General features: G+C 32.4%; 1 protein-coding gene across 2 annotated transcripts in view; it reads left to right on the plus strand.

The window, feature by feature from the left end:
• The window catches only part of LOC148285126 (visual system homeobox 1-like), a 241,576-nt gene that overhangs the window by 82,266 nt on the left and 132,991 nt on the right, over nucleotides 1-26,319 (plus strand). Inside the window, exons 4-6 of one of the 2 annotated variants that reach the window (XM_088229945.1) lie at nucleotides 10,478-10,549; nucleotides 20,578-20,665; nucleotides 23,724-23,850. In XM_088229945.1, the coding sequence (XP_088086071.1) occupies nucleotides 10,478-10,549; nucleotides 20,578-20,665; nucleotides 23,724-23,850 (287 nt within the window). Of the gene's footprint in view, nucleotides 1-10,477; nucleotides 10,550-20,559; nucleotides 20,666-23,723; nucleotides 23,851-26,319 lie in introns of both variants that reach the window. The other variant, XM_088229935.1, reaches the window with a different exon arrangement.

A 26,319-nucleotide genomic window follows, 5' to 3' on the forward strand; every position in this document is an offset into this window, starting at 1 on the left:
ACCAGTGATACTTTAATCCACAAATTTGGAATATCCAGTGACCGGTTTCATATTTTTTTTTTACTTAAACTCATTAAAATAGCATTATATCAACTCATTAGTTCACCCAAAGAAAAAGTTTTTATAGTGATCCTTAAAATAAAAATAACTTTATTTAATTTACTTTTATATAACTTTGAATTATCTATCCTTACCTCTGTTTTGTATTATACATTGAACTCCTTAATAAAGATACCAGTCTCGAAGATGTCGCGAAAGCGATGAAACCGGTCACTGGATATTCCAAATTTGTAGATTGAAGTATCACTCGTCTTTTATTTATATAATAAAATACAATGAACTTCCATCAAGAATTTTCACTTACAAACTTAAATGTTTTTGAGTTAGTTTTAACATATTGAATATTTTGGGGCCCAAAACCCTAAAATTTCTTTGCTCGAATTTGTGGTAGACCCTATGACCCATCTTTAAGTTTGACTTCTGGTAGTGTGGGAGTGTTCCTTTTGGGATTTGGTAGAACAATTTGCTTTCAAAAACATGATTATTAGAGATATACTCGTATATAACTGCCTTATATCTAATATATCGAATTCCTCGAACAACTTGACGCTGGAGTACCTGAAGGGCTTTTTAAAAATTATTTGAACAATAAATTTTTGAGCAGTTTCGAGAGGTTTTAATATTGATTTATCAGTGCCTTCCCATCAATCATGCCATAAGTTATAATTGAGTTACATATAATATAATAGTTTAATATATTGTTTACTGTAAATCAACATTTTCTTTTTACACCAGGTAGTTCTTGGGCATTGGTATCTAAATAAATTTTAAAGCATTGGAGAAAAGGTATCAGCCTTACACTTCAGGTGCCATATCAGAAATATTGAAATACTGAAGTGTAGTACTACCTATAAAACCGATATTTAACGTCTATCCTTTCAGAAATCCAACCTAGAACCTGAAGCACGGTAGGCAAACGTGCAAACCATTTTACTAATTATAGGATATATAATGAAATGATTCATCTTAATCATTCCCCTTTCTGAAAAACCAAACGCAGCGTATTTCGATTATTTATGAAGATTAGGTGATCAGTTATACGCATCAGGGGCCAACTTTTAAAATTAATACTATATATTTTTATAATTTAAAAATTTATTTTCTAACCCGTACTGATTTTTACATTCATTTTACAAAAATAATAAATATTTTTTTATTTTTACTCCATTGTTGATAATAATGTTTTTTACATCTTTTGAATTTTTTTTTGTTTAGTTTTGTCTGGTAGTTTATTGGATAATTTCAGTCCCTGATTTATTAATCTCGATTGTCCTTGTCTTGTTTTAAAGTTGTATGTGATATTGTTCCGATCTTTTTATATTATGTCCATGGTTATTACAGTTTCTTTCAAGTTTTAGTTCTTTGTGATATCAGTGAGTAATTTATAAATAAATTTTAAAGATTGCAGATTAAAAAAAATATTAACATTTAATTGTTTTGTTTTTTTAAAGAGTTTTTTAGTTAGTGGTCATAATACTAGCTTCAATATTTCATTTTGCTGTCGTTGTAGTCTGTTTATGTCTTTTTGGTTTCCTGTTCCCCATAGTTGTTACATATAACATATATTTTATATTTGACATATGCTTCATACATAAGAATTTTTGCCGTTTTTGGAACAAAGTTTTTGATTTTTAAATCATCATCATCATTCCTTTCCACACTTTATGGTGCATAGGGCACTGCATTGGTAAATTAATCGCAGCTTATCTTAATCTTTTTTTGTTGAATGAAGGTAAGATGATTAGTCTTACGCTTTAAGTGCCAGTCCAGGGACTAAATCAAAAAAAAAATGTTAAAATGAAATATTTTAGTGTAAAAACAACTTTTTCAAAAAATATTTCTTGTCAACCATGTCGGGAATCGAGCCGGAGGCCTCTTGCATGGTAGGCAAATGCGCTGACAGCTACACTCGTGGTGGACAGATTTTTGAAAAAAGACTCGATAATGTTGCTATTTTTTAATTACATTATTGATGTGAGTTGTCCATGTCAATAGTCTGTCTATTGTTAGTCCTAATAACGTCCACCCTGCCAGTAATCGAACCCAGTGCCTCGATTATGAACGCTATCTTCATCTGTATATATCGAGACGGTATACTTAACTTCTGCACTATCTGTATCTTACCTTGGTATGTTCTACCTACTTGTCATATCGACATCATATGACCGAAACAAGCCAATGGAATGATTGCAAACAATTAGTCCGCGTTCCTTACGTCATTAACATTTAAAATAGTTCTCATTTATAGTTTAAATAGGCTTCTGTAATAAAAAGTGCTCACTTCAAAGCGATTATAAACTCCAATAAATCCCAATTTAAGCAAAAAATGCTCGCTTGAACATGAATTTGGCATGGCTTTTGGAAATCACCTAGACAGTACACTTAACGATCGTCTGTATGTATCTATCGATTGACTACAAAGCCGGCTCCTATAACGTCTCGATACATGCACTCGGAAAGATAGTAAAACAGATGGAAAAAATATAATAACTAAATGATTTTTTTAGAGTGGTAACTTTCTGACGCATATAATCTGTGTCTGACGCCTAAATACTCTTATATGTATGTTAATAGGAGAGAACCAAGTGATATTATTTCCACATCTAGGAGTTCGTTTTACTAAAGTGACAGTTATGTCGGAATTTAATTCGAGTTCATAACTTACTTATTTCTCTCTCATATTTTTAATAGGCTTTTAAGAAAAAAAGTGCCAAACTCAAAACGATTAAAATTTTTAATAAATCATAATTAAAGGAAAAATTGCTCGGTGGAACAAAATTTTTGACACTGTTAATGCGTAGATAAACGTATCGAGGGGTTCTAGACTCGTCGGTATAAAATAATGTACTTACATCAAAACTTGATGGTGGGGGGTATCGGTACCATACCTTTGTAGTCGGTCGGGATACTTTTATCTTCAACTATGACGTCATACTGAATCTATGTCATTTTAGAGCGTAGATATGTGTACCGTGACGTACGCTTCCCCTTGATTCATATCGATGTACCTACCCAAAACTTAAAGTTGGGGGGTTGGTAGTATATTTTTATAATCGCTAGAGGAAATTTATAGAGGAAGGAAAGGTATGACGTCTTTATCTTCCCATCATAATCGAGGCCCTGGACCTCAAGATTGGTAGGTGAACGCGCCAACTACTTTACTACGAGTCAGACTTACCTCCATCCAAATTCCCTTTTCAGGATTTTTTTCTGAGAGTAGCCATCGAGTTGAGAACACTCATCCAGGGTTTTGGTTCTAAGTCATACCCTGATCTGTATTCTTCGTCCGTCCGGACACGCGTTTGAAAATCTGTAATTCAATTTACGGGTCTTATATGCTAATCGTGAGTGTCTCACACCACATTAAGCCCCTCGTGACAGGTTGGGGCAGAATTCACCCATACAGTGAGTCACATACTTAGCGATAAATTATCAACCCTTCGGAGGGTACGGCGGCAATACTGGAACACTAATCCCAGTAATATGTGAAAAAGTTAAATTTCGATTAACCCGGAGTATTCGCGTGGGGTTTGCTCATACCCCCGGGAACTCAATGGAATGTTTAGGGGATTCTCAATATTGAACGATAAATTTTTTTTTTTTTTATCTAAATTAGTTGCAACAGAAAGGGAAAACATTTTTGCGGAGGGGATTTAAAGGGTTTATGACCTGTCGTTGGCTGGTTTAAGTGACCACTTTACACACCGCGTTACATTCACCGTGCGGCCATTATTTAAACATCTATATTGCCTGAACTCTGCCATCTATCGATTTTCTAAAGTTAAAGAGCTGAAACCTTTATTCAAATATGTGAGATTAATCTGGCTGAATTATATCATTTACTAGGCAACTCTCTGTCACAAAGAATTAAGACCTTAACAACTCCCTGGGAAGGAAATCCAGCTTGTCTACAAACCTTTGGATGTACTAAAACATTGTTAATTGTATCGTTCAATATTGGGAATATCTTTTTAACATATTACAACAGAGATGAGAAATATTTTTGTAAAGGGATATGGTTATTGGCTGGTTTAAGTAGTCACTTTACGCACTGTGTAACATTCATAATTATGCCTATGTTTAAACATTCATATTTCTTCGATTCATTCATCTGTTGACTTTAGTGAAGGTAAAGAGCTTAAACCTTAATTTATGTAGTTTGTTTTTATCTGAATAAATGATTTCACATACTTAGCATTGCCTGAAAAAATAAATACATTAATGCCTGTTCTTGGACCAATTGGTTGAATCAACAATATTTTGAGTTTCTATAAATGTTTATAGACAAACTCAAAACTTTGTTATTATTTTTTAATTATTATTATCATTTATCTATCTGCACGCAGTGGTGCATAGGACACTTTTTTGGTACTCCAATCGTAGCGTATCCAGGATCAATTTAATTATTTGTTTATTTTACACGTAATACACGATAACATTATAAGATTATTAAAATCTTTATTTGCCTTGCTTGAAAATTTCTTGTTAAGCCCAGCGTTGCTAACCTCCATCATGCGAAAATCGGTAGATACAGAAAATTAAATCGGTAGATTCATTGTCCAAGGGGCGTTGGCGAAGGGTGAAGGGGATGATTTAAAATTTTCTTACCCTTTTTTTCATTACAAAATTTCGTCAAATATGTAAGCGGATTTTAAAAAAGTCAAACCAAATAGCGGCCCCCTTGGACTAATAAATGTCGCTTGCCTGGCAAACGGGGAGTTCCGGTTCCATTTCCAGTGAGATCACGATAACTTACGTGAATTTTAGCGTTTATCGTAATGTTAAGCGTAATGCTTAAATAATAACTTCTAACCGCTAAAATAGGTTATTAAATTTGAGCAGAAAATAGTTACAGGTGACAAAAACGTTTCATAACTACTAAGTGATCTGCTGACATTCCACTTAATAAAATAGAAACTATGAAAAATGAAGAGAAATTACATAATTTTAATTCACTAAATGTGAAAATAATCGGAAATCACTATTTGATAATACTAACCAATGAACGCAACCTATGTATTATGTATTACCGAAGGATAGAAGATTATTATTTTTATGCGCCGGAATAATGATTCATAGATTTAATTTAAAATTAAAAAAATTATTCTCTATTCATTTTTAAAAATATATAAATTCTTATTTAACTATCATTTATAATAAATTCATGTTCCTTTAATTTTATTTAAATATTAAAATATTGAATTGGTCAACTATATTATGAAAATCCCTCTCCTCCACTCTATTTCCTCATCCCTTAACCTTCTTACGAGCTGTTTCTAATGTCTTACATAATATATTATTTTTCTCTTTACTGTGTAACATGTCTTCTCATTATATTTGTGAAAAACTTTAACTGGATGAATGTACTATATTTTATTTTTTATATTTTGTATTCTTATTTAACAACTGTTGTTTTTCCTTAGTAAATAAAAATAAAATAAAATAAAAAATAAGTAATATTCACAATAAAAAACAGATCGCAGAAAAAGTAGCTTTCTGAGAAAACAGAAAAAAGTGAGTATTCAGTTTATTCATTACTAAGTGGATTGCATATATTGGGGATGAATAAAATGAAAAAAAAAATCGGTAGTAAAAACGAGAATGTTTTAAATTCGGTAGAATTTCGATTAAATTCAGTAGATCTACCGAAAAACGGTTAGGGCTGCCAACGCTGGGCCAGCCCCTAGCTATGACGCTGGTTACATTGACCTTAAATATATTAATTTTTTCTCCTGTCATTTCTTGGTGGAACAGCATTTTTATTATAACAATAAAAATACGTACACAGTTTTATTCCACTTTTATTTATAAATTTTTACCAGTGACCGGGTTTCGTCGTGGCCGACACCAGTCTGACGTCAGGCACGAAGAAACCCGGTCACTGATAAAAATTTATAAATAAAAGTGGATAAAAACTATATACGCATTTTTATTATTATAATATTGAGTTTAAAAAAAAATCTTAGCACAATTTTGCTTACTTATTTTACAGCTTGGTGATTTATTTAGTTGACTTTTTTAATGTACGTTTTCTGCAAAAATAAACGCATTTTTGCATTTTGTTAAGAATTCCCAGGAAAAAAATACAAGACAAATAATAAAATTTGTAATAATTTTAACATATTTTCAACCATGAAAATGTTTTGAGAGCCACTGAAAAGAGGCTACACCAAAAATAGGTACAACTCAGACTACAATTTGAACATTTAATTTGGAGACATTAGGTCGGTTAATAAATTATATTGTGCAGTTAGTTTCGGTATAAATTGGTTGTTTTGGTCGGCGTGGGTGGGGGGGTACTCGAGTACCCCAGGGAAGGGTTGATAATTGCGTCTACTAACGTGTTAAGCTTGTGTATTATTATTTGCACTAGAAACTGGACCATTTGGGGAGACCTTTATTGATTTAAATACTGTTTGTAGTTCAATAAGACCAGTCACAAGACCGCGTTTATGTACTGTTCTTGTTCAATAAGACCCGACAAATGATTGGCAGTCCCAAAGTTTTAATGGATAAGACGTGTGAATTACACCGGGAGGTTCCAGGTTCGATTCCTGGTGAAACTAATCAATAATAAAATTAGGTTTTTCAAAAAATTGGATTTTTTGTGATGTGTAAGTAAACCTCTCTTGACAAAAAACAACACTCAAAATGATTGCATGCGAGCATTACGTATAGCTCATGGTTCAATTATGTAATGTAAGTGATATACGAGTTTAAAATAAATTGTTTTTTTTCTGTGGTTCTATACCAACTCTCATCTATGAAATCAACTCAACGACGTCATTTCGTGATATACTATTTTGTGTGGCTATATTATTCATTGACTTAACACATAACTTATATAAAAGTTTATAAAAAATAACACATTGAATTCAGTCAGTATAAGATATTCTCATTACGATGAATAGTCAAATATAATGGTAAGCTGCGCATAATCGCTTCTATACACGATTCGCCCCTGCTGTACTGTTGCCTTAACAATTAAAAGAAAAAAGAGACAGCAAATCACGTCAAACATAAAAATTTTCAATAAGAAGAGACACATAATTGCTTTCGTACATTATAATTTACTTTTTTTTTTCTTGGATAATTATTGAGTTATTTTTATTCTTTTTTCTTTCCTTGCTTCCTCTTTTTCACTCCTTCCAAACTTATTATCTGATCCCACATTCCTCATAATTTAATTTGTAAAACAAAATGTCATTTTTTTAATTAATGTTAATATTAATGTGCAAGCCTTAACTCCCAATTTAAAAAAACGGATGTTATTTTTAATTGATAAAGTTTTTCATCAATTTTAACACATAAATGTCAAACAAACAAAAATACATGTATTTTTTAAATATATGTTTATGGATTTTTAGTACAAAATTTAGACCAGTCTCTTCTTTTGACCAGTCTGTTTTTTGGTTGGCTGGAATATATTGCTTTCAGCAATAAGTCCGCCAAAGTACTTGTTCTTTGTGCTTGAAGTTTTGAACAAATAATAATGTGTACCTGCATTTGGTTTTATGATGCATTTGGCATCAATAACTAATTTTCCGTTTTTGGTGGTATGTTTCTTGTTTAATAAGACCAAATTCATAATCGCGTTTGTTCTCTACGTACTGTTTCTTGTTAAATAAGACCAGATACATAATTGCAATCGTACGAAACCATCACGCTGTTTCCCCGTAAGAGTAGGCAGAGAAGATAGAACGCCGTATCACTCTGTCTTTGCATACAGATCTCGGTGTCTCTACATTCATTCATCTTCTCATACACGCCTCTAGTTTAAGTATTTGTTGGATTTAGTCATGTCACGTCTTTATCTGTCTTCCTATATTTATGCATCCATCAATATTCGCATCGTAAATCTTTTTGGACGTTTTTTCGCTGTCCATTCGCTCTACAAGTCCAAACCAACGCAGAGCTCTTTTCTTGATTTTGTTGATAATGCTTATCTCAGCCTTTTGTAATGTACGGATCTCGACATTCATGCATCCATCGTACATAGTTTTACCACTCATTTTTATTTATTTAACTTTTTGTACATAATGTTATTTGTACATAGGTTTATTGCCAAATGGCAATTTCCTCCAACCAACCAATAAAATTATAGTTTTATTTTTATCATTCAAGTTACATGACATATTCAATAGAAAATAAAGATTAAAAAGCAAAAGATGTATAAAAATATTAATAAACGTATTTGTTTATAAATTACCTTAAATCAAAACTATTACTCAATTAGAAAAAGGAAAAAAGAGGAAAAAGGAAAGGAGGAGAGACTAAGGAAGAGAAAGAAGATGTTTCTTCAGACATGATTTGAACAGAGATAATGTAGTAGCATCTTTGATGGTGGATGGGAGATGATTCCACAGTTGAGCCGCATGGACACTAAATGAGTTAGAGAAGAAAGAGGAATTGTGGATGGGTATTGAGAGAGTGCCTTGAGAATTAGATCGAAGAGGTTAATCATGAACTGATAAGCGTGGAAATTTTTCGCGCAGGTATATAGGAGCGTTAGGACTATGAAGTACATTTTTTTATTTTTTTTAATATAGGAGTTGCTTTATTATTTACCTTGCTTATAATATACAAGGTTTATATATAAAAAAGTGGATTTTTCTGCAATTAAATTTCTTTAAATTTATCTAAACTGTTGAGATCAGGAGGGATACACTAATGTGGGCTAATCAAGAACTTCTTAGCATTTGCTCAAATCACTTAAAACGATATCACTTAAAACTCTTCAGGAGAAGCCGGCCTGTTGGCAGCAGTCAGCAGGCCTTCCGTTCCACTAGAGGAGTGTTCGGCATTTTCTTCCCTACTTTGGTTTATTTTACCAATATGAAGTACATTGAACAGAGGTGAGAGCGAGTGATTGTCTCTCCGCTGTCTATTTTTGAGCCATTTATGTTGTCTACGATAATCAGAAATGTGGTCATATTTCTTAAGACCAAAAATGTACCTTATGCTTGTATTCTAAAGTCGTTCAAGTTTACCGAGTTGCTCACAGCTTAAATCAGTCGTGGAAACATCAGCGTAATCTAGAATGGGTAGTAGTAATGCTTGTACAAGAGTGCATTTAGTATTAAAGGGCAAGAATTTTTGCAGCCTTCTAAGTGAGTGTAGACTGAAAAATATTTTGCGGCTTAATTCATTAGTATGAGCTCGCCAGCATAGATATTTATCGATTAGAACTCCTAGATTTTTTACGGATTTCCTGTATTGAATATTGGTACCATTGACATTAAGAGGATTGACTGAAGAAACGTCCAGTTTACTAAGCAATCTTTGACTACCAGAAAACATAATTTGTGTTTTAGATGGGTTTATAAGTAAACCATACTCTTTTGTCCATGTTCGCCTGAAAGATCGTATTTTTTCAGCATTCAGCCTACTTTCATCCCTGTTATTCATAGTCCATACTTCGCTTCCACTCATCAGGGTCGACACGAGGACTATTGTGAACGGCTAATTTTGACTCTAGCGATAAACATTTTTTTTATTTTTTATTTTTTATTTATGGTTTTTGTTTTTTTACAATAAACATAATAATAAAACAGAGTATTAAAAAAAGCATAATTAAATAGCAATGAAATACATATTAAAAGAAAAATAGTAAACAAAAAATTCCACAAAGACATGGCCTGTTCGTGGGTTTACAAGAAAATGTTAATGAATTTTTGCTTCGATAATAAATAATGGACAGTTATAATATTTTTGTGTAACATAAGAAAGAAAAAATAAAATATTCGGTAAAAGAAAATATGGTAATTTTTTTATAGTAATTAAAAAAGGAAATATTTTTTTTTAAAAAAAACACGAAAATATTCCTTATTACCAAAGGGCAACAAAAAATAAATCATTGAAAAAAAGACTTCATATCTTTAGTTTAAATCCAGGATAGTGCATGTTTTTTTAAATAAGGCAAATTATGAAAGTTTGGGATCAACGAAATATTATCAGTAAAAAAAGAATAAAAAAAATTTCGGCCAATAAAATATGCATGTGTCCGTGCGACCCTCGTTGTACAATGTGGTATTTCTAACACACGATTCCTTCTTTGACTTGATCTATTTGAATTACTTGTAAATAAATTTTGGTTCTTAAATATATATTTTAAACATTGAAAACAATATATTTGTCTTAGATCTAAAAATTTAGCTTTTTGGAACAATTGGAAAGAGGGGAAAGTGCGATTTTTGTGAAGCATTATTTTTAATATAAATTTTTGAACAGTTTCTAATGGTTTAATATGATTGTTGTAAGTTCCCCCCCCCCCAATCCAATTATTCCATAGGAAAGCGATTATCTAATAGGTGCTGTTCCTTATTCAATAAGACCAGACCCTTAATCCCGTTTCCAAATCACATACATTCTTTATTCAACAAAGCAAACTTTTTACTAAAATATGTTCATTTTACAGGAGATGGACGATACTACGGACCTCCACTTTTACCGCTTCTGAAGCAGCAATCGAGATATTTAGACGAATCAGGTATTTACATTCTTTTTATTACGCTTATTTGCAATAAAACTGTATTTTATTTTATTTTTATTTTTATTTATTAAGGAAAAACAACAGTTGTTATATAAGAATACAAAATATAAAAAATAGTACATACAGCCAGTTAAAGTTTTTCACAACTATAATGAGAGAACATGTTACACAGTAAACAGAAAAATAATATATTACATAAGACATGAGATAAAAAAAGAGCTTGTAAGAAGGTTAAGGGATGAGGAAATAGAGTGGAGGAGAGGGATTTTCATAATATAGTTGACCAATTCAACATTTTGAAATTATAATAAAATAAACATAATTAAAGGAACATAAACTTATTACACACTGACAAATATTTTATTTTACAGTGATTCAAAAAGTTTTTTTTTTAAGTCACAAAAATTTTTCTATTAAAAATATCTAAACGGGGACAAAGTAAATTAAATTTGGAGCAGCTACGATAAATAAACGAGTTTTGAACATATTTTTTTTTGGGAAATGAATTATAAAAAAATTAACTTGTCGTGTTGATTTTACGGGACAATTGATTGAAATACGCTCCAAGAGATATGGACTATCGATAAAATTGTTTAAAATTTTGAAGAAGAAAGACAGATCAGAAATGCTTCTACGTTTAGTAAGGGAAGTTAAACTATGAAAGGGAGAAGAGTCTTCACACGAGTCAAAATATGTAATAGATTTACGATCCAGAAGTTTAAGGAATCTATTCTGTATTTTATCTAGTTGTGATATATAAATTGTATATCGAGGATTCCAAACAACATATGCAAACTCAAGATGGCTGCGAACGTATTATGCATTATATAAGATTTTGAGGGATGCGGTTGTTTTGAATGGTCGAGTGGTGCGTATAATAAAGCCCAGATTTCTGTAAGCCTTATTTATAGACGCCTGAATATGGGAATCAAATAAGAGTTTTTCATCCATAATCACACCCAAATCTCTCAGCTCGATTTTCCGGACAATACAATTACCCTTAATTTCATAATGGAAAATAATTTTATTTATGTTTCTAGTGAACGAAATAACGAAACATTTATCAATTTGTAAGAATAGCTGGTTATGGTATCTCCTTCATATCATATCCCTTTTTGCACCCAGTGATGCATTGGGCACTGCAATCGAAAACACCCGTCCAGGGATTCTGGTTCTAATTCACACACAGAACTGTATTTTTCATACGTTCGGATACAGAACATGTGTCGGATAGTGGCATTCTTCATTTTGACCATATTGCAAATATAACACGAATGGTAAAAAACGTTTTTTCTTATGTTAAATTAAAAGTTAACGGATACTACATAAACGCCCAACCAATTAACAGTCAATTTAAATCCATTATCAAATTAAATATTATTCCAATAACTTTGATTATAAAAATTGAAAGTAAGTACAACAAAGGTGATGAAATTTTAAATTGCCCATTATATTATCGATGTCTTGAGTCACCATTTTATATATCAAATTTATTGTCAGTAATTACGCACCAATCTCAAGTTGGTACACAACTCGCTTTGTAGTCAAATAATACCAACTTGAAATTCAAATTAGCGAACGAGTGAGTATAGCTCGTCCAACTCAATAGGGTCTTTTCAAGTCTTTTGAGTATATTTATTTTGAAACAAGCAAAACGTCGCAATGGAAACGGTATTCATAATTTTTTCGTGCGACATCGGATACTTTTTCTAATAAGGATTCAAAAATGCATATGTTGAATTACTCGAAAACGAAACGTTTCGCGCCCTGTGGGACAAATGGCCAAACTTGAACGCGATGTTTATTAGAAACGCAGTCGGCGGTCATAACGCGTGACGTCAAAATGGCGTGATACCAACCGCGAGCCGTTTTGGACGTGCTAATTTTTAAACCCAAACATTACAAATGTAAACTCGTTTTGAATAAATTTATACTTATACTTTTAGAATCGCAAAAATCCGCTCTAAATATATATTGTATTTTTAACGTTATTGCCCACTTATAAAAATACTCAACCGTGTCCAGGGTTCAAATAAAAATATTTAAAAAATTGTCTTATCTTAATTTCACTAATTATTTTTAAATCTAATTCATAATCGTGTCAACTTTTGGTTAAACCGTTAGTAATAAATATTTTTTATATACCGTATTTTACAAAAATAACAAATTTGTTTACTTTTAGAGTTCTTTTTTTCCTTGCAAAGAGCCGTTTATTTGAATAGTAAAAAAAATAACTTAGTTGCTTGATTCACTAAGTGAGCCTTTATCGAGACAAGAATTACTATTTTATTTTAGTTCAGTCAGTTAGCAATTATTTGAATTTTAATTTTAATGATACCTGTCTCGACAATTGAAAAATGGGGAACCATGAGATTGTGATCCGTGAGTCCTCGACACCAGTCACAGGACCACAACCTAATTCTATTTAAATGCATAATATTTACAATTGGTAAATTAATGTGTCCGCGCAGATGAAAAACACAGTTATCATCTATAGCAAGCTATGTTTTTTTTAGCGGGTATAATATCCTTAGTCTTACTGATTTCATTGTAAGACGTGGCGTGTCAAGCTATACTAAATCTGCAGATAGGTACTTAGTTCGAGTGGTGGGAAATCTTCCATTGGTTCTGTGTTGCCAACACTATAAACATGGTGAATTAAATAATATTGCGAGTTTTGCCCGCGTCGGCGTCGCAGTTGAGTAGAATACTATTTTTGTATGAATCTTCATATTGGGCGCGTAATGGGATGAATAAATTATTTATTTGATTATTTATCTCTTTTAATTATGGAACAATGATAGACAGATGGACTTACAAACATGTATTTATTAATTTAAATTAAGTAACATTTTACTAATCGTGTTAATTCGTAATAATTAACATGGGATAAAACAGTAAATTGGAAAAAATACAGTAAAACTCAAATTATTCGGATTTCTGTGTGCCAAACATTATCCGTAGATGCAGAAATCCAGACAGTTGAATTAACCACTGAATTACGTCAATGTTTTTTAAAAAAACGCAAAAGTTACTCTAAGATCCCCTTTTTATTGCTTTTGAAATATTATGTTTTACATGTTTTTATTGTTTAGATTTATTTGAAGAAAAAATCATAGTATTAAAAAAATCAGTTTTTTTTTAAACGCAAAAAATACAATATAAAGTTTTTGGATAAAGAAAAATTAAAACCCCCAATTCTAGGAACATGGTTAAAAAAAATTGATAATTTTTGGATTTATAAGAAATTTTGAAAAAAAAAACTAAGAAATATTTGTTATATAGCTTGGAAATCTTAGAGATTAAAAAAGGGATTCATTAAAAGAAATAAAAATAAGTAAATATACATTATTTCCTTAAGTCCACTCCTGTTTAGTTTTTACGATCGTATCCATCTCACTTCACTCTTCCCATTTTTAAAAGAAGAACATTACAAAAAAGCTTGACTTATTAGCTCCATATGTATCGATGTAATATTTAGTAATCGCTGTAAAAATAAAATAACATATAACTCATTCGTTAAGTTTGCCTTGAGATAGAAGCTTGTGTAGCTTTGAAACAGGTCGGAAGAAAAAGAGAAATACGGATGTTGAAACATAGGCATAATGGTGAATGTTACACAGTGTGTAAAGTGGCCATTTAAACCAGACAATGACAGTTCGTAAGCCCTGTAAATGCCTAAACTGTCATATTCCCTTCTTGAAGGTATTCTCCATCCCTGTTGTAAGTTGTTAATCTTAATGACTCCCGGGGGGGGGTGAAATCCAGTCTTTTGTCTACAAACATTTGGACAAACTCAAATAATAAAACCAACTGGTCCAAGAAGAAGTTTAAAAATTGTTTTCAGGCGTTGCCTAGTAAGTGAAATAATTCAGTTAAATAAATCTATTCACAACAATAAAGGTTTCAGCTCTTTAACTTCACTAAAATCAACAGATGGAAGAATTGAAGAAATATGGATGTCCAAACATAAGCAAAATGCTGTATGTTACACAGTGTGTAAAGTGGCCACTTTAACAAGCCAATGATAGTTCATAAGCCCTGTAAATGGCTAGACTTCTATATTATCTTATTTAAGGTATTCTCCATTCCTGTTGTGATTTGTTAAAAAATAAGTGATTAAAAAAGAGTTGTTTCATATTCATTTTATTTTAATGAATAACCATAAAGTAAGTGCCTCTCCCAAGGAGCCTTATCTTCGGGGGACCACTGGTTAAACCTGAGAATATATAATAGCTCGCCCCCTACCTAATAGCCCGATACTTTACGGATCTATGCTTGGAGGGGGAGATTGAGCAAAATGTAATCTCTTGCCTTCCAGACAGTAGCCAGGCTCTTTGTAGACCTGGGGTTGGAGGGGGAGATTCGGCAAAATTTATACTCTCGCCTTCCACATAGTAGCCAGGCTCTTATAAACCTGGGCTTGCAGAGCGAGAACTATTTACGGGGACCCGTCACAATAGATCTTTACAAGACGCAGTGACGTCAGGAACGTGAATAGCACTGACCCCCCCCCCCCTCTAAGAATAAGAATAAGTTCTTCTTATTGCTCGGAGTGTGCATTCGGTATTTTTATTTATTCTAATTTTTTACCAATCATAACCTCCATGGAAAACGCAAATGTTAACAATTATTATTTTCTCACATGAATTTCTTATTTATTTATTTTTTTGTCACATTTAATGTATACATCTTTTGCATAATTTATAAAAACTAAATTGGTCTTTTTATGTTAAAAAATTGTTGTTTTTAATACTGATTATGTATGACTGTATGTTTTCTGAATAAAATAAAATAATTGTTTAAATATGAATTTTATCGTACATTTTGGAGAAACTTTGCCGTACAATAAAATGCCTTAATTTTTACCGCGTCAAAGAAAACATTTTTCTATTCAATTTCCTGTGGCACCGAACTGACTAATTGTGAAAATTCGCATCGCGTATGCAAATTCTTCAAAACTGGCAATACTTATTACGGGATACAAACATGGCGGTCGCTAAATGTGTAGACGAGTATTTACCTATTCCAAACGTCATTTGTATCGCGAGATTTGCCGCCAGAGAGGAGGAAACGAGCGCCACAAGAAAATTGGCAATTTAAAATTATCCTCCGCGGAAATTCCTGCAAATTGGTTAGTATTACGAGCTACCAATACTATGAATGTACAATACACTGGCATTCAGATGAAGTGTCTACTTATATGTATGTATGTAAGGGTGAATTTGTGTGTGTGTGTGTGTGTATTCCGCATGCTACGTCATACGCGTGGCGAATATGGCGATGGCTTCGTCCGGGCACGGATTTTTAATCTTGATTTACAGAAATTGTTTTTTTACGGACTCATTCAGTTCATTTTTATTTTATTCACATAAACGGACGGAAACATTCAGCTTTTTACAAAAAAAAATAATACTAACATATTTGACTTTGTATATTATTTTTTTTTGAAAACATAAATTTCCTTATACCCAAGATTAAAAAAAAATAAACCAAAAATTGTACAAGATTTATATTTAAAAAAATTAACTTGAAAATAATACAGCATATTCAGTAGAAAGTTAAAACAAACAAGAATAAATGTAAAAAAACAAAATTAAATAATAAAACATTCTTAAGTAATACAACAAAAAATCATAAGTACTGTTTCATATAGCTAGGTAAAGTGAACAAAAAACGGTTTATATCATGAAATGCATGAATAAATAAATATAATTAACATTTACTATCTTTGAAAAAGTTCAAAACGTTTGTTCTATAGGAACAATACCCTACACTAAATATATCAGATACGTGGGAATAACTATTGCCGAGTTCATGGAGTCTGTTTAATACAGTAATATTTATTTAGTAATATTTTGTCACAGTAAATCAATCATTCATCAATAATTACAGTTTGAGTAATTATGGGTGGTGGCAAAAGTTGTTTTGCAACCAGCAGTCTTTGGGTAAGTCTGCTGCTTTTGGGTGCGCCACCGGTGACCGGCTTTAAGGGTTACCTGAGGGCGTTTTAGGTACGTATTCTAATGGGGAGTTAAAATTTATCTTCAATTTTATCTACAAAGTAAAATTAAGTTTTCTGTATAAAAAATAAAAGACGTTTACGATTTTTTTTCTTAACATGGTCAATTACCGGTTGTCGACGAAGATACTTAGAATTTTTAAAATAAATATACTCACTTTCGTCCATAAATATCGATGTCAGTTTATACCGTCTTCGTATATACCGAAGAAGATGGCCGTTTATAATCGCGGCTCTGGTGCTCCAAAGAGTAGATACTAACGTTTCTTATCACTGTCTACATAAATGGGTTTGAACTATGTGATGAATTTGTTTATTTATTTTATTTATACTTTCCCTTGTCCCTACCTTGTAGACGATGAGAAGGAGGGAGGGGTTTAGAGCGCAGTGAAAGGAACATTGAAAGTTGTAAATATAAATATTTGTTCGCTCTTTTTCTTACTGACTTAGGACAGTAAAGGAAGAAATTTAATCAATTCGTAACGAAAATAAAATTCTTGCTTGTATGAGCAAATCCGAAAAAAAACATTAAGTCTTTAAAATGAATTTGGGTATGTGGTAGATGCTTTCAATGTCACAGTTAAATACCTGTTATTTTTATGTACATTTCTATAGTATCTGAAATTAAAATAAAATACAACCATTTAGGGATGATGCTTGAGGAGCTCAAACCCAATGAAACCATCACAAGAAATTGTTATCGACTACAATAGATACGTTTGAGCCAAAAATGGAAGGGAAAATGGCCGCAATACTGGGAGATTTACGACAAAGTAATTTTACAGCATGACAACGCTCGACCAAATGTTGCAAGGCCAGTTAAAACATACTTGGAAACGCTCAAATGGGAAGTCCTACCCCGCCCGCCATATTTACCAGACATTGCCCTTCCGATTATCACATGTTTGGATCGATGACTCATGGCCTGGTTGAGCAGCGCTTTTATTCTTATGAAGATGCCAAAATATGACTCGATTCGTGGATAACCTGAAAAAATGAGACGTTCAATCTAGATGGTAATAGTTTACTTCCAGAAATATGGCAAAGAGAAGTTTCTAGCGAAGTATAGTACTTTTAATGACATATTCTTTACTAATTTTTAAAAATAAATCATTAATTGTCACAAAAAAAAACATCGAAAAAAGTTTCCAATAGATGGTAAATTATTTAGGGGTAACTTTGATTGAAAAACAGTTCCCTTCTGAAGAAATTTCTGAAAAATCTAGCGTATTTGGAATTGCGTCGTGTTTTTCTGAATCTGGTTTCAGGAGAAAGGCAATTTTGTGTCTGAGCATTTTCCTGTTTTGATTTAAGCGCTTTACGCGTGATTTCGGGATTTTTAAAGGGGATGACGTGATTAGATGATTGGTTTTCTACTCTCGTAGAAGAAAATGAAAGATCAGGGTGGGATAGGGTAGAAAAAGTCGAGAAAAATCGATTTAATTTTATGCATGTATTTATTTATAAATTGGATATGTTATAAGTCGGAATCATCATCAAGCGAGGTCTGTATGCAAAGAGCTCTCTGGTTATCCTCAAGGAAACCGGCGTGATGGTTTGTTTATCTTACGAATACATATTTAGTTCCAAAGAATCTACATAAAATAGAGCATTTAACAATACAGTTGAACGGATATAAGATACCTGGGCCCCGATTACAATGGGATGTTATGTTATAACCTATTTTAAATCATATCAACGAAGTTGAATTAGGCTTTCTGTATAAAAAGCAGAATATACATACAATTTTTTCTTCTAATCATGTTCAATTATAGGATACTCACAAAGATACTTTAAATTTTCATGCAAATATACTCATTTTTGTACACAATTATTGGTTTTTCTTTATAGACAGTCGAAGATAACTTTGTTCGAATTCTATTATAATCGAGGCCCTGGATACGTATTCTGGTGGAAAGTTAAAATTTATCTTCAATTTTATCTACAAAGTAAAATGAAGTTTTTTGTATGAAAAATAGAGTATGTTTAAACTTTTTTCTCTAAACGTGTTGAATTACCGGTTATCAACGAAGATACTTTGAATTTTCATAAAAATATACACACTTTCGTACATAAATATCGATATAAGTTTATACCGCCTCAGTATATACCGCTGAAGATAGCCGTTTATAATCGCGGCCCTGAATATAAGAAAAACCTATTGGAATGAGAGTTGGCTTAAATTCCCGTCATTTTACCTCCCAAAACCTCGGTAAAAGACACCGGGAAAAACCCCGTATAAGATAGTCGTTCTATCTGAACTACCTCGATTTAAAAGAGAGTTAAAAACGTGACCTCTTAAAGAGCCTTTGGTTTTCAGATAAAGCCGCAGAGTCACTGCTTGTGTACGTGCTTATACGTTCTGATAGGATGTTATATACATGCTCCCGAGAACAGAACCTCGGTACAATTTGTACGCTGTATGTAATGTGTATCTTTTTATGTACCTCTTTACCTAATACATACATTTGTCATGTACTGTCTTTTTTTGGTACCTCCTGTACATAAACATATATAAGTGCATACATAAAAGGAAAAGAAAGCCTGGTTGTTTTTGTAGACCTCTGTAAAAGAAAGTATGAATATAAAACATACCTCTTTATAAGAGAAAAATGTCCCGGTCCCTTGGGCTCTCTTATGCCCAGGTTCGACTTATATGGTATGAAATTTCCACTGGTCTCTGGTTAGGTTAGTTTCTATCTAACTGAAGACAAATTTAAAATCAACCTGGGCTGGTATTCTTAACGGAATTGTGCGTGAAGAGATCGCTCTATTAGCGTGTATTTAGTACGTAAATACACGTTAAACATGGGTTTTCCACGCGCGCTTTTGTGTTGGGAATACATACAGGACATAACATAACGAGACCTTATAATATTTCTTAAATAACCCTAATAGGTTTATTTAAAATAATAAAGAAATATTAAAAAAAATAAAATAATGTTTCAGCCAGTTCTAAGATCAAGATTTTTTGTGTATGAAATTACAATCATTTTCATAAGCTTGACAAGATTTTTCACAAGTCACTCAGATACCAAAATAATTTTAAAATTCCTGAATTCCACACAAGTCATGGTCAAAATAGCTTTGTCTCCAGGTGTCAAAATTTGCAATAATCTCCCCTACGAACTAAAAACTAAACTAATATTTCAATAAATAAATTTAAAGAAATTTTTTGAACAAGTATTATAATTGCTTATGATTTTAATTAGTATGAATGTATTATTATTTTCCATTTTTCCTTTATATCTTAGAAGTTTTTGTTTCAAGCTCAAACTGTAACGCTTTTGTTTTTCATGTATCGATGTATTTAACGTGCCATTTTTTTTCATCTATATTTAACGTGTAATTTAAGAATAAATTAAGACTCATTCTTTTTAGCTGCGATACGCTCCCACTTGCTATTTAATGATGCTCACGCTTACACACACCTGAACACTTACTCCCACACAAAAACACAGAAAATTACCTTTCCTTGGTTCCTCTTTCTCTCTCCTTACAAACTCATTATCTGATCCCACATTTCTCATCACTTAATATGTAAAACATAATATATTTTTTATTTATTAATACATATTAATATGTGCAAGCCTTATTTTCTAATTAAAAAAACAGCTGTTATTTTTAATTTAATAAGTTTTTTATTTTAACATACTTACGTATCTTTTGATTTATATATTTATGTTTTTTTCGTACAAAATTTTGAGCAATCTCTTCTTTTGACCAGTTTGTTTTTTGGTTGGCTGGAAGATATTGCTCTTAGCAATACGGCCGCCAAAGTACTTATTCTTTGTACTTGAAGTTTTAAATAAATAAAAGTCGAAAGGTTGTTAGCCCAATAAATGCCTAGTTTTCTATATTACCTTATCCATACTCCTTGTTTCCTGTTCCACTGCTGAAATACCTCTTAATCTGTGTATTTTTCCTGTCGATTCTAAAAATATATTAATTGTGAACAAAGATTAGAAATCAACTGAGTAATAAGGATGTTTTGTGTTCCCAGGGATGTCCCCGTTAGATTCCAGCAAGGACTTCACAGTAGATGGAATTACAGGATTTAATAAGAAAAAGAAGAAGAAGAGGCGACATAGGTAAGTTTGATCGGACGAACCGAAAACAAAATATTACTATTGTTAGGTAACTGTTAAATTATCTGATTATTTTTCCGCACTATTCCTTGCGGACCTAAGGGGAGTATCTAGAATCCCCCAGGAAGTACATTTTTTTTGTTAATCATTAGATTTAGATTAGATTTAATTATTTATGACAACATACATAATTTTACTTAACATATTACATTAGATTATTTATACAAAATATTTCCAATCAGCAAAAGTGCTGGAATAAAGGGATATAATATATATTATGACACTATTAAAAGTCAACAATGTTTTGAGTTTGTCCAAATTTTTGAAGACAAAGACTGGATTCAACCCCCTAGGGAGCTTTTTTTATATGGAAGTTGCTTTATTATTTACCTTGCTTATGTTAGACAAGGTTTATATTTCAAAAAGTGGATTTTTCTGCAATGTAATTTCATTAAATTTATCTAAACTATTGAGATCAGGAGGGATACATTAATGTGGGCTAATCAAGAACTTCTCAGCATTTGCTCATGTGGAGAGGATACCACTTAAAACTCTTCAGGAGAAGCCGGCCTGTTGGCAGCAGTCGACAGGCCTTCCGTTCCACTAGAGTGTTTGGCATTTTGTTCCCTACTTCGGTTTATTTTACCAATTGCTTTCACTATATTGACCATGTATGATACTACCTCTCGTGTGAGTTCTTTATTACCTATTTACGATGGGATGTTCCATAAATCTTTACCCAGGCCTCTGCATCGCGCCTCTAGCTGTTGTCTTAGAAATCTAAGAAAGGGGCAATGCATCAACAGGTGAGGGACATCTTGAGGAGTCATTCTAGCATTCTAGGAAGCTGTTAATTATATGTTAATATTGTAAACTCTCGCCTTCCAGACAGTAGCCAGGCTCTGTATAGACCTGGGCTTGGAGGAAGAGATTTAGCAAAATGTAAATTCTCACCTTCCAAACAGTAGCCGGGCCTTTATAGATCTGGGCTTTGAGGACGAGAACTGTTCACGGAAACCCGTCACAATAGATCTTCACGGGTCTCATTGACGTCAGGAGCTTGAATAGCAACGACTCCCACCTCTATGAATAAGAATATGTTAATATTAACAGCTCCCTAGGGGGTTGAATCCAGTCCATGTCTTCAAAAGTTTGGACAAACTCAAAACATTGTTGATGAATCCACCTGGTCCAAGAACAAGTAAAAAAATTAAAAAATATTTTCAGACGTTGCCTAGTATGTAGGTGAAATAATTAAATCAGATGATTCTCACCCGCAACAATAAAGGTTTCAGCTCTTTATCTTCAAAAACGTCAACAGATGGAAGAGTCGAAGGAATATAGATATTCAAATAAAAGTAAAATGGTGAATGTCACAGTGTGTAAAAGGGCCACTTAAACCAGCCAATGATAGCTTATTAGCCCTGTAGATGCCTAGACTTCTATATTACCTTCTCTAAAATGTTCTTCTTCTCTGTTGTAATATGTTAAGGTTTGGACCTATTGTAAAACTGTAGGTTATTATTAAAAATTAGTATAATTGTTGATTTACTTGCAATTATTAGAGTTTTAGACTCGACACTTGGGTATGTATCGACGTGAAAGACAAAACAGATAAAGGAAACATGAAAGTAGATATATATTGGAGAATGTATAGAAAATCGATGAGTGATTATGAGTTATTAATTCATACTAGAATGCAAATCTGAGACCGATTTTGTGTAATAGATTAGGATAAGTATTATTAAGATGAATGTGTTATGCGAAACAAATTCGTCGCAGTTTAGGCAAGTCACTCACCCAAAAATCATCATTGATTTTGAGAAATTATAATTTGAAAATTTGGAGAGCAAGGAAATATAAGATATTTGTGTTGTAGAGGTTTTACGTACACATCACAATTTATTCATGTCTTTTTTATCAATTCCATTAGTCACATTTTCTTTCTGATACTTTTTTTAAAATCTGGAAGATCTTCAATGAGGCAAGGTGGCTAAATTTTGGTCAATTGACTTTGGCTTGTTGCAAGCTATAAGAGTTCATCATCATCATCGTCCCCTTCCCGCACCTAATGGTGCATAGGGCACTGCATTGGTACACCAATCGCAGCGTATCTTGATGATTTTGGTTTCATTAAGGTAAAATCTTACGGTTCAGGTACCAGTCCAGGGACTATTAAATATTCTAGTATGAAAACACGCATTTAAATAAATATTTCACAACAACCATGTCGGTAATCGAACCCTAGACCTCTTGCATGGCAGGCTAACGCGCTGACTATTACACCACGAGGCCGACAAGAGTTAGTGAAAGTAAAGAAATATTATAAATAATTTTTATAATGTTGTGGTTAAAAATTATTTCAAGAAATATTTTGAAAGTGTTTTTTATTAATGTTTTCATATATTATAATATTGAGTCATATGGGAAAAAAACTAATCACTCTCATTTACGTAACTTTTTTCTAACTGAGTTACCTTAGTGACGTTTGCCTCTTAAAGAACATAATTTTAAGCTACAAATGGCATAATTAACTAAAAACTCTCAATTTTAGGGTTAGTTATTTTTGCCTTAACGGCGACAAAATGGTATTTTTATGACATGTCTGTATAAATTATACAAATGCCGTAAATAAACAAAAACAAACAATTAAATTATTATGAAAATAAAACTTTGTTATAAGTGTTACACAATTTAAAATATTAAAAACAAACAAACTTGCTTAATTTTTTGGATTCTTTCCAAAAATTTCCACTGATTTTAACATCCTTGACTTAGATATGTATCCTTTACTTATTTACTAAAAGGTGCGTATATTTTCATGGTCATTGTTATCAATATGTATGATATTTTTTAGGTGATCCCTTGCTAGTTGAATTCGTTCCGACGTTTCACCTACCGTTGTAGAGCCATATGAAGGGTAAACTAGTATAGGTTGTATGGTATAGTTTACCCTGAAGATGGCCTCTGTAATAGTAGCCGAACTGCCGGAACAAGTTTATTATGTGCGGAATTACCCGAAAAAGATTTAACGTGTTTTTACTCTCGTTTATGTTTTCAGTCGGACGATTTTCACCTCGTACCAACTAGACGAATTGGAAAAGGCTTTCAAGGAAGCTCACTACCCTGACGTGTACGCCAGAGAGATGCTGAGCCTTAAGACTGATCTGCCAGAAGACAGGATACAAGTAAGTCCTTAATTTTATGCAAAGTGAAATTTTGAAAGAATTTTATGATGTATACACATACATTTTTATTTTACCGCGTATTTAAATTACGAAATACGGGAACAATCGAAAAAAAATCTTTTGGAAACGTAGGTATAAAAAATAATAAGAAAAATATATAATTGACATTTTCTAGTGTACAAATGATTTTCACAAGCATCAAACTCTAGAAGTGGAGACGATTTCAGGCTTCCTAATGTGAGACAGGCGGGGACTCAAAATAATATATTTTACAAAAGTCTCCGGGAAGCCAGAAACGTCTCTACATTTAGAAAATATTACGTTTGTTGGATTGAATTGGTATAATTAATAAAGATACGATACAGTACGATTATGGTTAATGTTCATTTGAACAAAATGATGTACATGTGTGCCCCCTTAAGAGGAACCCTAAAAAAAATTGATGAAGATAGACAGCAAAGTCTAAATTATGAAGGAGATAAATAATGTGTTAACAAAACAATGTAATTACCTGTTTTAAATAATAAATTTTCGCACACTGTTAATATCTTACAACCGTAATTCGTATCTAGGTACATATGTACACGATAAAGATTATTCTGTTTATTTTTACAGATATTTTGATAATAAATCTGGTAACCATCAAACTCTGAGATTGACTTTTACTTTCAATCTATCAAACTTTTTAATTTATTGATTGACAACGAACAGTAATGAATTTTTAAGTATTTGTCATTTTTATAAGTAAAATCTTGATTAAATAATAATGTTGTTTACGGATTGATCTCAGATTTCGAGGCGACTGCCATGAATTTAATAATAACTTAAATCGTATACTCAGCGCTACATCACTAAACATATTTAAAGTGACAGTGTCACTAAACATTAGTCTGACAGACTAAATAAATAAAATCAGAATATTCTTTTAAGTAACATGATTATTTTTTTTAAAAGTCTAATGTTAGACGAAATCTAGTCTAATTTATCTGAAAACTATTGTCAGTAATTGCAAACTGAAACAATGTCATGTCTGGCTATCACGAATGGCCTTCTTGCGCTTTTGAAATAGAGAGAATGCACAATTTTTGCGTTTTTTTTCAGTTTCAGTCCCGAAGAATGGCGTTTATCGGGAAAAAAAAAATTACCTTCAACTATACCTTTATAGTTAAGGCATAGCTTCCGCATATCCAGATTTGAATTACCCTGTTCTAAGGAACTTTTGCGTTAAAAAGTATATAATACGAACGTATTAATACCAAAAAGATATCAACGATATTTTGAGTTTGTCCAAATTTTTGTAGACAAGGACTGGATTAAACTCCCTGGGGAGCTGTTTATATTAGCATATTACAACAGAAATGAAGAACGTTTAAGAGAAGGTAATATAGAAATCTAGGCATCTATACGGCTTATGATCTGTCAATGGCTGGTTTAAGTGGCTCTTTACTCTATACACTTCTAGATTACCTTCTCTTAAATGTTCTTCATCTCTATGTTAATACAAACAACTCCTCAGGGAGTTGAATCCAGTTCTTGTCTACAAAAATTTGGACCAACTCAAAATATTGTTGATAAATCCACCTGGTCCATGAAGAACTATAGAAATTGAAAAATAAAATTTTCAGGCGTTGCCTAGTATGTAGGTGAAATAATTAAATTAGATGAATCTCACCCGCATAAATAAAGGTTTCAGCTCTTTAACTTCACAAACATCAACAGAAGAAATAATTAAGGGAATATATATGTTCAAATTTGGGCAGAATGGTGAATGTTACCCAGTGCGTAAAGTGGCCACTTAAACCAGGCATTGACAGGCCATAAGCCCTGTAGATGCCTAGACTTATATATTCATCATCATCAGTGGCGCTACAGCCCGTTGTGGGCCCTGGCCTCCTCCAGAATTTGTCTCCATTCGTCCCTGCATCCTGCGGCTCTTCTCCAGTTCGTCGGGCCAATCGCTCTTATGTCACTTTCCACATTATCCAGCCATCTTAATTTTGGTCTGCCTCTGCTTCGTCTGCCTTCGGGGTGGTATAAATAATCTTTTTTGGGGTGCGGTTATCATTCATTCTGTGCACATGGCCCAACCATTGTAATCTTCTAGACTTCTAAATTACCTTCTCTTAAATCCAAAAATACTAATATAATTTCTACAAAGAAACTTCAGTGAGACATCGATTCAACTTATCCATCACGTTAATGATTAATCATTCTGACAGAGCAGTAGATTTTTTGGATTCCGTTTTCTAAGGTACAAAATACGGTAAGTTCTCTCTGAATGGAGTCGAAAAGAATGAATTTCGCGATAAATTCTCAATTACACCGGGGAGTGGGTCTATTGAGCATTTGTAAAGGTTATTTTGGTTCTAATGATCACATAATACCTGAAGCTGTCACTCAGCTAAACCGAAGTGAGGAAATTGAAATAAAACAACGTTTTTGTTGGCTGCCGAATCGTAATACGATATT

The sequence above is a fragment of the Micrasema longulum genome, unplaced genomic scaffold (genome assembly GCF_059751315.1).
Source record: "Micrasema longulum isolate JH-2025_06_02 unplaced genomic scaffold, ASM5975131v1 h1tg000057l, whole genome shotgun sequence".
Taxonomy (NCBI): domain Eukaryota; kingdom Metazoa; phylum Arthropoda; class Insecta; order Trichoptera; family Brachycentridae; genus Micrasema; species Micrasema longulum.